This window comes from Gorilla gorilla, chromosome 1 (assembly GCF_029281585.2).
Source record: "Gorilla gorilla gorilla isolate KB3781 chromosome 1, NHGRI_mGorGor1-v2.1_pri, whole genome shotgun sequence".
Classification (NCBI taxonomy): domain Eukaryota; kingdom Metazoa; phylum Chordata; class Mammalia; order Primates; family Hominidae; genus Gorilla; species Gorilla gorilla.
In genome coordinates this window covers 187,581,511-187,594,981 of record NC_073224.2, presented here as the reverse complement: position 1 = coordinate 187,594,981, position 13,471 = coordinate 187,581,511, and the positions used below count along the sequence as shown (strand labels likewise).

Genomic DNA, 13,471 nt, shown 5'->3' with positions numbered 1-13,471 from the left:
GGCAAGCCACATGTAGAAGAATGAAACTGGGGCTGGCCATGGTGGCTCACGCCTGTAATCCCAGCACTTTGGGAGGCCGACGTGGGTGGACTACCTAAGGTCTGGAGTTTGAGATCAGCCTGGCCAACACGGTGAAACCCTGTCTCTACTAAAAATACAAAAATGGGAAGCCGAGGTGGGTGGATTACCTGAGGTCAGGAGTTTGAGATCAGCCTGGCCAACACAGTGAAACCCTGTCTCTACTAAAAATACAAAAAATTAGCTGGGCATGGTGGCAGATGCCTGTAATCCCAGCTACTCGGGAGGCTGAGGCAGGAGAATCGCTTGAACCCGGGAGGCAGAGGTTGCAGTAATCCGAGATCGTGCCACTGCACTCCAGCCTGGACAACAAGAGCAAAACTCTGTCTCCAAAAAAAGAAAAAAAAAAAAAAGAAGAAGAAAGAAACTGGATCCTCATCTCTCATCTTATACAAAAATCAACTCAAGATGGATCAGAGACTTAAATCTAAAACCTGAAACCATAAAAAATCTAGAAGATAACGGGCAGGCGCAGTGGCTCACACCTGTAATCCCAGTACTTTGGGAGGCTGAGGCAGGTGGATCAGAAGGTCAGGAGTTCGAGACCAGCCTGGCCAATATGGTGAAACCCCGTCTCTACTAAAAATACAAAAATTAGCCAGGTGTAGTGGCTCGCGCTGGTAGTCCCAGCTACTCAGGAGGCTGAGGCAGAAGAATTGCTTGAACCCGGGAGGCAGAGGTTGCAGTGAGCTGAGATCATGCCACTGCACTCCAGCCTGGGCATCAGACAGAGTGAGACTCCATCTCAAAAAAAAAAAAAAAAAAAAAATCTAGATGATAACATTGGAAAAAGTCTTCTAGACATTGTTAGGCAAAGAATTCATGACTTAGAATCCCAAAAGCAAATGCAACAAAAACAACAATAAATAAATGGGACCTAATGATACTAAAAAGCTTCTGCACAGCAAAAGAAATAATCAGCAGACTATAAACAGACAACCCACAGAGTGGGAGAAAATATTTGCAAACTATGCATCCAACAGAGGACTAATATCCAGAATCTACAAGGAACTCAAACAAATCAGCAAGAAAAAAACAAATAATCCCATCAAAAAGTGGGCAAAGAGCCGGGTGCGGTGGCTCACGCCTATAATCCCAGCACTCTGGGAGGCTGAGATGGGTGGATCACTTGAGATCAGGAGTTCGAGACTAGTCTAGCCAACATGGTGAAATCCCGCCTCTACTAAAATACAAAAATTAGTCGGGTGTGGTGGTGAGTGCCTATAGTCCCAGCTACTCAGGAGGTTGAGGCAGGAGAATTGCTTGAACCCAGGAGGCAAATGTTGTAGTGAGCCAAGATCGCACCACTGCACTCTAGCCTGGGCAACAGAGCAAGACTCCTGCTCAAAAAAAAACAAAAGGTAAAAAAAAAAAAGTAGGCAAAGGACATGAATAGACAATTCACAAAAGAAGATACAGAAACAGCCAGCAAACATATGAAAAAATATTCAACAGCACTAATTATCAGGGAAATGCAAATTAAAACCACAATGAAATACCACCTTATTCCTGTTAGAATGGCCATAATTTAAAAAATCAAAAAATAATAGATGTTGGTGTGGATGTGGTGAAAAGGGAACACTTCTTTTTTTTTTTTTTTTGAGACGGAGTCTCGCTGTCGCCCAGGCTGGAGTGCAGTGGTGCGATCTCCGCTCACTGCAAACTCCGCCTTCCAGGTTCACGGCATTCTCCTGCCTCAGCCTCCCAAGTAGCTGGGACCACAGGCGCCCACCACCAAGCCCGGCTAATTTTTTGTGTTTTAGTAGAGATGGGGTTTCACTGTGTTAGCCAGGATGGTCTTGATCTCCTGACCTCGTGATCCACCCGCGTCGGCCTCCCAAAGTGCTAGGATTACAGGCGTGAGCCACCGCGCCCGGCCAGAAAAGGGAACACTTCTACACTGCTGGTGGGAATGTAAACTTGTACAACCACTATAGAAAACAGTGTGGAGACTCCTTAAATAACTAAAAGTAGATCCACCATTTGATTCAGCAATCCCACTCCTGGGTATCTACCCAAAGGAAAAGAAGTTATTATATTAAAGAAAAGACACATGCACACGCATGTTTATAGCAGCACAATTTGCAATTGCAAAAATATGGAACCAGCCTAAATACCCATCAACCAACGAGTGGATCAAGAAAATGTGGTATATATTTACCATGGAATACTACTCAGCCATTAAACAATGAAATAATGGCACTTCCAGCAACTTGGATGGAGATGAGACCATTATTCTAAGTGAAGTGACTAGGGAATGGAAATATCATATGTTCTCACTTATAAGTGGGAGCTAAGCTATGAGGATGCAAAGGCATAAGAATGATATAAGGGACTTTGAGGACTCAGGGGGAAGGGTGGAAGGTGGGTGAGGGATAAAAGACTACATATAGGGTACAATGTACACTGGTCAGGTGACAGGTGCACCAAAACCTCAGAAATCACCACTTAAGAACTTATCCATGTAATCAAAGACCACCTGTTCACCAAAAACTATTGAAATAAAATGAAACAACAACAACAATGAAAAACCGCTTTAAAAAATGACTGTTAAAGTGTGGCAAAAAGCCACAGGAACTAATGAAATCCCAAACTGGATAGCAATGCAGGTTTGGGAAGTTATCTTCTATAGCAATGATCCCCAAATAACAGCTCAGTATACTGGAACCATCTGAAGAGCATTTCCAAATACAGATTCCTAGGGCCAGTGCTTGGAGTCTGACTCACTAGGTGTGGGAAGAGGCCTAGAAATCTGTATTTTAAGAAAGCTCTCCAATACTTCTGTGACATAGGTTTTTCAACTACTGTTCGAACTTTTTTGACTATGACTCACACACTTCACATGATGTGAAGGATTTCAATTTGCTCTGTGGGTAATGTCCCTGGTCACCTCTTTTTGATGTTTTCTGGTTTCAGAATCACGGATGGCACCACTGAAGATCTCCGTCCCCCACTGATAGGGGTAAGTGTTCTCTCCTCTCTAATGTCTATGGTTTTCGAAGCTGGAGTTCGGGTTCTCAGGATTATGCGATGTTCAGGTGAAGCCTTCTTGTCATCCTCAGTATAAGAGAGTCCAGTCTCTCTGGTTTTCTCTGGGGCTTTCAGAGCTGGAGACAAGGTTTGAAGTTTATCAGGCTGAGATCTCTTAGAAGGTGAGGTGATCTCCGAGAAGGCCACTTTCCGTTTTATTCTTCCTGGAGAATCCAAGGAGGCACATGAAGTCTGCTGGGACATCTGAGGGTTACCTAAGTCCAAGAGAAATCATCACAATGTGTAAATTTTTTACCTAACAATATACAAACCCACAATCTCATCACAGCCAAATTCAGCCACTGAGTTATATGTAAAACAGGAATTATCTATATTTTTAATGACTCCAGGCTTTCTTTCTCCAGCCCAGGTAGCTCTAATAATTTTTCATCTCTCACCTAAATTTTAGGAGTGATTTTCCTAGTTAGAACCATAAGTCAACTTTTAAGTCAGCTTTTGCAGATAAATGGAGTGTTCTCTCATCTCTAACAGGTTTCCCTGAAATAATCTATCAGAACAGTGGGTCTCAATCAGGGGTGACATCGCACACCTTCAACCCTAACTCAATGACATTTGAAGAGATTTATACTAGAGATGCTATCAAGTAACAATGAGGCCGAGATTTTTCTTAACCCAGATTATATCTGCCAGTGGAGAGAAGTGGGGTTCCTGGGGACAATCCACTGGGTTCTGCGAATACACAAAACTGTCTGGAATTGCTCCCTCCTCACGAGGACCACAGCACCAAGGACCCCAGCTGCTCATTTGCAGATACCAACTGAGCAGTTAAAAAGGCAGGCGTGTGCCAGGGGCTGAGGTTAAACAAAAGCTGAATGAGGCTCAATCCTGGTTCCAACACAAAAAACACTCTAGTCTAACAGATGATACACATGACTGCCTATTATATTATATAAAGTGAAATAAGTGTCCAGAAGCACCTGAGTGCTCATAAAGATGGCTTTTGAGATATACCTTGAAAGAAAGGTAAAATTTCAACAGAGTTGAAAGAGGAAGAAGAGGGGACATATGAGGACCTAAAGAAAAAAAAAAAAGAAAAACTCCCTTGTTTCTTTCTTTCTTTTTTCTTTTTTTCTGAGACAGAGTCTCGCTCTGTTGCTCAGACTGGAGTGCAATAGCGTGATCTCAGCTCACTGCCACCTGTGCCTCCCAGGTTCAAGCGATTCTCCTGCCTCAGCCTCCTGAGTAGCTGGGATTACAGGCATGCACTGCCACACCTGGCTAATTTTTTGCATTTTTAGTAGAGACGGGGTTTCACCATTTTGGCCAGGTTGGTCTCAAATGCCTGACCTCAGTTGATCCACCCGCCTCGGCCTCCAAAAGTGTTGGGACTACAGGTGTGAGCCACCATGCCCAGTCAGCCCCTTTATTTCTGAAGGTGATATTACAGATTAGTTAATATTTGTGCTGCATTTTCTAAATGTTTTATACATTTATATTCAGCTCCTAAAACACATACTGTACTATAGAGCTATCAAGAATACAAGTAACTTATACTTGAACTTGACACCTACACAAAAAATTCAAAAAAGGATGAATGACTACAACAAGATGAGGATGAGCTCTCAGAAAGGCTGTGGAGTGAGTTTCAGATATATTGTAAGGGGAAAAAGCAAGTTGGAAAAGAATATATCCAGTATGCTACCCTTTTGGTAAGAAAACGAAAAATAAAAATATATGTGTGTCTGCATATAGGTATACATATATGTATATATATCTGCTGATTTTTCCAAAACGAAACATAGGAAAGATAAACCAGAAAGTAAAACAATTAATTAACATACAGAAGGTGGAGTAAGCAGGGTTGGAGGGCAAGGAAAGGAGTAGTGCTTTTCTGGGTACATTTAAGTAGTTTTGACTCGAGTGATATTAATGTTTCACATATTTAAAAAATTAAATAAAAAAAGGGAGAAGTCCTAAAATTAAACACAAACTTTGATAGTTGGGCATGGTGGCTCATGCCTGTAATCCCAGCACTTTGGGAGGCCAAGGCGGGTGGATCACTTGAGCCCAGGAGTTTGAGACCAGCCTGGGCAACATGGCAAGACCCTCTTGGTACAAAAAATTAAAATAAAATTAGCCAGGCATAGTGGTACACACTTGTAGTCCCAGCTACTTGGGAGACTGAGGAAGGAGGATCATTTGAGCCCAAGAGGTCAAGCCTACAATAAGTCGTGATTGTGCCATTGCATTCCAACCTGGGTGACACAGCAAGACTCTGTCTCAAAAAACAAAAACAAAAAACCCCAGAAAATGGAGCCAAGTGCAGTGATGTACCCTTGTAGTCCCAGCTACTGGGGAGGCTGAGGCAGGAGGATTGCTTGAGCATGATCACTTGAGTTCCAGGCTATAGTGCACTGTGATCACTAACTCAATACTTTCCCATAAATTATCATTTTTATCACATAACCCTTTAGCCCCAGTATTGCCCACTGTGATCCATTCCACAACTTACTGCCAAGCTCCAGCCTCTTTCTGGCTCTTGGGGTAAGAGGATGGGTAGGAGTTTGGCGAGATTTGGAGGCGGAGTGCCTTGATTCAATCCTTTTGGCCACATGTTCTGCTGGGGTCCAAGAAGGGCTTTCTGCACTCTTACTCTTGGCTCTCACGGGTTTCTGGCACTTGGCTGCACTCTCTTGTGGTTTATTCAACTCCGCAAATAGTTCTGAGGAAAGTGGCCTGAATTTCTTCTCATTCCAGGATAGTTTCACAAAGAGTGTCTTCTCATTTTTCAGATTCGTCGGTACCACATCCCTTGGGGCTAAAGGTATCACCTGAATTTAGGAAGTACAGATAAGTAGGAAGAGATGAGCCCCAAGAGAGCCAAGGAGTATTCCATCAGAGCTACAATTAAAAACATTGAAGTCCACATCTGTACCTAAAATGTTACCTTTCCAATCTAAAGACGCATAGACATGGCACAGCATATTGCTAGAAAAACACATAATAATGAATATTTACTGAGTATTTACTCATTTTATCATTAATCACTTTAAAGACATCAATGAAATAAATTATTCCTTTCATTTCATTTTAAAAATGTTTATTGTTCATCTCTCAATTCCTATTATTATCACCCTAGTTCAAATACGCATCCTCTCACTCCTGGGTTATTTTCACAGATTCCTCCTAGCTGATATTCTTATACCCTACCATTGCTTTCTTTTCCAGTCCATTCTGTTCGCCTATGCCAAGTTTCCCCACAAACTTATCTAAACATGCTCGCCTGCTCAACAGCCAATAATGGCTCCCACTGTAGCAAGACTAAATTACTTAAACTAATTTTTCAATGCCTTCTAAGATCTGGCCTCATTTTACCTACAGAGTGCGCAATACTCCTTGAAGAGGTCTTGTCACAGTCCTGCTATTCCCACCACTGTGCTCCTGCCCAGATGCTCCAAGCCCTGTGCCTCTCCGCGTATACTCATCCTGCTGCCTCAACTTTTGCATCTGCCTCACACTCCTTTAGCTTTCTCTCCTTCACTCATTTAACTCAAAGATAAATTAAGATAATCATGCCAGACGAGAGTCTCTACCCTAACGCTCAATGAACCACATAATCAGCATACAACCACACCTCACATCACAACCTAATCCCATGTTGGGGAGCCTGAAGTCACTTCAGGAAAAACTCATAACCAGTGACTTACTTCAGCCTGCAAACCAGCCGCTCATTAGCACCTGATTTATTAAGAAATCCTGTCATACAAATTTGTCTGTAGCAACTAGCACTCTGTACTGATTTACTCAAGGTGCAGTCCTCGTTTAAGCCAGCATATTCAGCCTCACAATGCTTTATGCATGCCACAGTCATAGCTAAATATAACATCCCCCTGAGATACATCTGCTAATTCCTGCTCATCCCTCAGGTCACAACCCAAATGTCACTTCTTGTAGGAGGCTCCTAACACATGATACGTGCTCTCAATAAATATCTGTTGAGATGAAACAGACAGGCAAGCACAGAAGATGACAGGAAATAATGCATTCCCTATGGGGTATTAGAGCCGGTAATATTTCTGGGATCATGAAGTTCAGGAGGCAGACAGAAATAAGCTTCAAGGTAGAACCAAGGATGGTGGCATCACCTACCCGAACAAGGCCAATGATGGTCTCCGCATTAATGTTGCTGTCACAGGCCGGGTAATCATACCAGAATATTTCCTGTGCACCAGGCTTCCGGCCCAACAAATGCTGTTTACAGGCAGGGACTTCACAGAATCGGACAAACCACTGTACTCGAGCACGTTTCTTAGGAGGAGGATCAGAATCTAGAAAGAATTTGGTGGAAAGGGAAAGGTTAAGACAACTCAAGGACACTTTACTGAGCAATTCCTATGTGCCAGACGCTGTGCTTAGCCCTTGACATGTGTGGTTTTGTTTTTTGTTTTGTTTTGTTTTTTGTTTTTTGAGACAGAGTCTCTGTCACCCAGGCTGGAGTGCAGTGGCCCCATCTTGGCTCACTGCAACCTCTGCCTCCTGGGTTAAAGTGATTCTGCTGCCTCAGCCTCCTGAGTAGCTGAGATTACAGGCACCTGCCATCCTACCTGGCTAATTTTTGTATTTTCAGTAGAAACGAGGTCTCACCACGTTGGCCAGGCCGGTCTCAAACTCGTGACCTCATGTGATCTGCCTACCTTGGCCTCCCAAAGTGCTGGAATTACAGGCATGAGCTACCACCTCCCGCCAAAATTTTTTTTTTTTTTTTGTGACGGAGTCTTGCTCTGTCCCCCAGGCTGGAGTGCAGTGGCGTGATCTTGGCTCACTGCAACCTCTGCCTCCCTGGTTCAGGAGATTCTCCTGGCTCAACCTCCCAAGTAGCTGGGACCACAGGCCTGTGCCACCACGCCTGGCTAATTTTTATATATTTTTAGTAGAGATGGGGTTTCACCATGTTGGCCAGACTGGTCTCAAACTCTTGACCTCAAGTGATCCGCCCGCCTTGGCCTCTCAAAGTGCTGGGATTATAGGCATGAGCCACCATGCCTGGCCCAACATGTGTTATCTTTTATTTATTTATTTTTTTTGAGACAGAGTCTCACTCTGTCACCTGGACTGGAGTGCAGTGGTTTGATCTTGGCTCACTGCAAGCTCCGCCTCCCAGGTTCACACCATTCTCCTGCCTCAGCCTCCCAAGTAGCTGGGATCACAGGCGCCCGCCATCACGCCCAGCTAATTATTTTTTTGTATTTTTAGTAGAGACGGGGTTTCACCGTGTTAGCCAGGACGGTCTCAATCTCCTGACCTCGTGATCTGCCTGCCTCGGCCTACCAAAGTGCTGGGATTACAGGCATGAGCCACCACACCTGGCCGATCCTTAATCCTTCTAATAACCCTACAAGGTAGGTACTACAGCTATCCCCCTTTTCAGGCAAAGAAATCAAGTGACGGGGACCTTAAAGCGTTTGTCAAAGGTCACATGACCAACTGCAGCAATCTAATTCCAGCCCACACACCCACTCTTCTGGGATTGCTCCATTTCCTAATGGTGCTATCAGCCGGCAAAGGAATGACAGAAAGGCCTCTGAGAGGAGCTACTCTAAACACAGGCAACGAACAAATAAAAATCAGTGACTATAAAGACAGCATCAAACAGCAGCAAAACAAAAATCCTAGCAAGAATTATAGCATCAGGCTGGGTGCAGTGGCTCACGTCTGTAATCACAGTACTCTGGGAGGCCAAGGCAGGCGGATCACTTGAGGTCAGGAGTTGGAGACCAGCCTGCCCAACATGGTGAGACCTCATCTCTGCTAAAAATACAAAAAATTGTCCAGGCGCGGTGGCTCACGCCTGTAATCCCAGCACTTTGGGAGGCTGAGGTGGGCGGATCATGAGGTCAGGAGTTCAAGACCATCCTGGCTAACACGGTGAAACCCCGTCTCTACTAAAAATACAAAAAATTAGCTGGGCATGGTGGCGGGTGCCTGTAGTCTCAGCTACTCGGGAGGCTGAGGCAAGAGAATGGCTTGAACCCGGGAGGCAGAGCTTGCAGTGAGCTGAGATGGCACCACTGCACTCCAGACTGGGCGGCACAGCGAGACTCTGTCTCAAAAAAAAAAAAAAGAAAGAAAAAGAAAATTAGCTGGGCATGGTGGCAGGTGCCTGTCATCCCAGCTACTTGGGAGGCTGAGGCAGGAGAATTGCTTGAACCCAGGAGGTTGAGGCTGCATGAGCTGAGATTGTGCCACTGCACTCCAGTCTGGGTGACACAGCAAGATTCTGTCACACACACACACACACACAAAAGAATTACAGCATCAACCACTGAGATGACTTCTGGCAAATGCTTGCAATCTTCAGCTTTATTATTACAGCATACGATTAGTATCACTCCATACCAGCAATAGCTCCAACCGAAAAAACACTCATTAGTGCCTCATCATCATCATCTCTTTCCTGCTTAGCTTTCTTCAGAGAAAGACTAAAGCCATCCAATGGAGCACCAAGAGAGGATTCTAGAATCTATACACCGAAGCCCATGATTCTGATGTGCTGCCTCTACTGGACATTAGTCTGATGAAGTTTTTCTCCATACTTCTAAGTATGTCAAAGAGAAAGTATGTCCAAAATCCTCCTTATCTATGTTCAGTACTCTCCCCTTATCTGCTGAGGGTACGCGCCAAGACCAGTAGATGCTTGAACCTGCAGATGCTGCCACTAACCCTGTATATGCTATGATTTTTCCTACACATACATACTGTACAGCACGGATACACTGGACAAAGAGATGGCTCACATTTCAGGTGGGACAGCGTGAGATTTCACCACATTACTCACAACGGCACACAATTTAAAGCTTATGACTTGTTTTTTTCTGTAATTTTCCATTTAATATTTTTGGACTATGGTTGTTGTCAGGTAACTGAAATTACAGAAGGTGAAACCACGGATAAGGGGGACTATAGTAATATAAAACATCTTTATCTACTCAGTCTGTCAGTTCCTTCTCTTGGGCATATAGACTACCACAGGATTACCTAATGACCATGCCCTTCTTCTGTCTCTTGAACGAGGCAGTTTTAGATAGTTTCAAATTGCTATCTTCCTAATCCTCCTTGTGGAGCTGTGCCCCGCTCCCACGTTTCTGTGCTCTCCTCTTGTTTTGCAGAGGGTTAGAAGGTCAGCAAAGCAGCTAAGGCTTTCAATGTGGGCTTGTAGGCTCTGGTTGATGCCACCTTCCCTTTTGTTCCTCCAGCCTAGGAGCAGCAGTGGCTTCCTGCACTTACTCATCTCTGGTAAATGTCACCTTTTCTTCTAGCCTTTCCAACACTAACACACAAGTTCCTCTGGGTAAAATATCTTAAGTGTTTTTGTTTTCCCTGACTGAAACCCCAATTGCTACACCTTCCAAATCCAACTTACCCCTTCACTTGTAACAAAGTAGCACTTGCAAAATATATTACTAACCTTCATGCCAAAACTAAAGGACACATCTCTATGATAGTACAAATTACCTGTTTTTTCCTTCTCCCTTTCCCCCAAATTCATCCATTCTCTCCATCCCCCCCAATTCTGCCTTAATAGCCTTGCTTACTCCCCAAAATAATGAAAAAGTTAAATTACTGAGCCTTCCAGTTCCATTTTACTCAATACCGCTTTGGTGAGTAAAGAAATTTTCTAGATGGAAGAAGACGCAGCTAGTTCTTACGTGATCCCACCTCAGTCTAATGTGCCCTGAACACTGCTGTGAACAAAAGAATCCACAATCTCCCCACCTCCCAATCATTCATGACAAGGAACGGTTTATTATTCCAGTCCCAAACTCACCATCTTCGAACAACTCAAGCAATTTAGCAACATACGGGTTTTCATCATCATCCCCTTCAATCAACACAAACTGTCCAATCTGGATGTGAATCTCGGTGGAACAACCTTCTGTTTTCACACACATTTCTCTAGGAAGTAACAGAGAAGCACATTAGGAAATAAAGTGGGTCAAGCTCTTCAGATCCCCTGGGCACAAAGGAGAGGGCTCTCCAATCCTGATTTCTTTCTGCTGACCAACTCTCCTACTGGGAAACCAATTCGCCCAGTTATATTTAAGAATAGGCAAAATGGGTTGAATGAATTGTTTTAGCTGAGTAATGAATCCAAAGGTCTTATGAGGAACCCTAATTCCTCTGTTATTGACAAAGAACAACAAATGCTTCCCACGACAAATGTTTCCCAAGGCTGTCAAGCTGCCCAGTAACAATGTCAAATTGTCAGAGATCTCCAGGGCTGGGAAAGACATAGTAAAAACATCTATCATCTCGTTTTCATCAAAAGTTATATAGAACTCACCTTAAATAGACATGACATTATACTACATACAAAATTTTATGAGCCTGCCATAATTTTGCTCCATCACTAACTGCTATATTTATCCCACCATCTTCTTGCATCAAACAAAACCCTCCTTACAATCAGTTCTAATCTCCTGTTCATTCATCGTCAATCTGTAGTAATTAGAACAGGCTAGATACAAATTGACTGTTTAGCTTGAGAAACTGTATTTCCAGGACAACCAAAGGACCCCATCACTCACCTATAGGTTTGGTAGTGCAGTTTTCGATCCAACAAGGGCCTGCCAACCCATGAATAAGTTTTTCTGGTCTTCAGCCTTGTGGGGTAGTGTGCCATGGCTTCTGTGGAAGAGTCCAAACTCTGAGTTACCATGATAAATATTTGGTATTTATCTGATGGATTCTAAGACATAGTCAGTCCCTCCCTTCAAATGAGGTCAGACTTATTTTCTGCCCCTGCTACACTCCCATACATTTTAGACTAAGAAAACATTTTATTTGAAGTCATGGTCTACGAAGATTACACACAGGCAATTTAGTATCATCTGTGTCCATCTTGTACTGTGCCGTATCTCTTCCCATCCAGGAAAACAGAAAGGTCAATTCCTAAGAAATGAAACTATAACATTTAGAAATACTAGGAATAAGGCAGAACAATAGGCGTAAAACATCTAACAAAGTGAAATTAAAAGACAGTGATACAGGGGTTGTAAATGTCTTCATGACGCTTATAAAATGCACACAAGGATAAAACAGAAATACAAAGGCTGGGCGCAGTGGCTCACGCCTGTAATCCCAGCATTTTGAGAGGCTGAGATGGGTGGATCACCTGAGGTCAGGAGTTCGGGACCAGCCTGGCCAACATGGTGAAACCCCGTCTCTACTAAAAATACAAAAATCAGGTGGGCGTGGTGGCAGGCGAATCACTTTAACCCGGGAGGTGGAGGCTGCAGTGAGCCGAGATCGCAACACTGCACTCTAGTCTGGGTGACAGAGCAGAACTCTGTCTCAAAATAAAAAAAAGAAAAGTAGATGTTATTATCACTTCAAGGTGATAACTTATCCTATCTTATACAGGATGGCACAGCCTTAACTCAAACCCGGAAAAGCCAGATTGCAATTACTGTGCTCTTAACTACTTCACCTTACAACACACTGTGTGAAACTGGATAATGTTAATATGTAACTGAGAGCTTGCTTTTGGTGTACTTATTACAATAAATCAGGCTTCCCAGGCACTGACTGAGCATTGTGGATTGGGCCTCAATTTGCTTACCCACAAAATGGAGAAAATAGAATCTTCCGTTTATTCAACCAATATTTATTAAGTACCCATCGTGTGCCAGGCACTATTTTAGGATAATGGAAAATTAAGTGAAAAAATGCAAAATGGTAAATCCACTTTCCCACTACCTTAATCCCTTGCATTTATTTGTAAGGTACAGTGGTTTTATTTATTAAGTATCATTTGATGAATATTATGGAACTAACATAATTCAAGCAAAATTTTGCATTCAATTTCGGCAGATTCACAAACCTCCTAAAGTCTACATATTGCCCTCCATTAAAGTTAAAAACTGTTGCAAAGGGACTTAAACCATTCTGTCATATTGGAAACTCCTTTGGCATTTCCAGCCCACCTAACACAGCAGAGACGAGGGTACTATTATTCATGTGTTACAGACAACTAGAATCGTATCTAATCATTGCAGTTTCACAAATAGACCAGGATAAGAATGCCTTTTCCAACTGTCACAGCAGAAGACTCTTCAATTCCGGGGTTAGAAAAGAGAAGTAGGAAGGGGGCCACCAGACTTCTCTTCTGAAAAGAAGGTGAATAACAGACAGCCCAGCAGTTAGGAGCTCATCTGAAAAAAAGATCTGGGTAGAAGCCCAGACTGCTTAGTCACGAAAAGCGACCTAAGACACGTTCCTCTCTGGGCGCAATTTACGTCCGTGAAATGGGGTAATAACCTCTGCTCCGCCTTCCCTGTAGTGATTCCTACACTATAGCTCAAAGAACGAAACAAGTAGAGTGCTTTACAAATGCAGATGGAGG

General features: G+C 43.4%; 1 protein-coding gene across 2 annotated transcripts in view; it reads right to left on the bottom strand.

Annotated features, from left to right (window-relative positions):
• The window catches only part of ORC1 (origin recognition complex subunit 1), a 31,786-nt gene that overhangs the window by 17,654 nt on the left and 661 nt on the right, over positions 1-13,471 (bottom strand). Inside the window, exons 2-6 of one of the 2 annotated variants that reach the window (XM_019019005.4) lie at positions 11,655-11,754; positions 10,895-11,022; positions 7,219-7,397; positions 5,582-5,900; positions 2,969-3,323 (exon numbers count right to left, since the gene is read on the bottom strand). In XM_019019005.4, the coding sequence (XP_018874550.2) occupies positions 2,969-3,323; positions 5,582-5,900; positions 7,219-7,397; positions 10,895-11,022; positions 11,655-11,749 (1,076 nt within the window). In that variant the 5' untranslated portion in view covers positions 11,750-11,754. The remainder of the gene's footprint in view (positions 1-2,968; positions 3,324-5,581; positions 5,901-7,218; positions 7,398-10,894; positions 11,023-11,654; positions 11,755-13,471) is intronic. The other variant, XM_019019012.4, reaches the window with a different exon arrangement.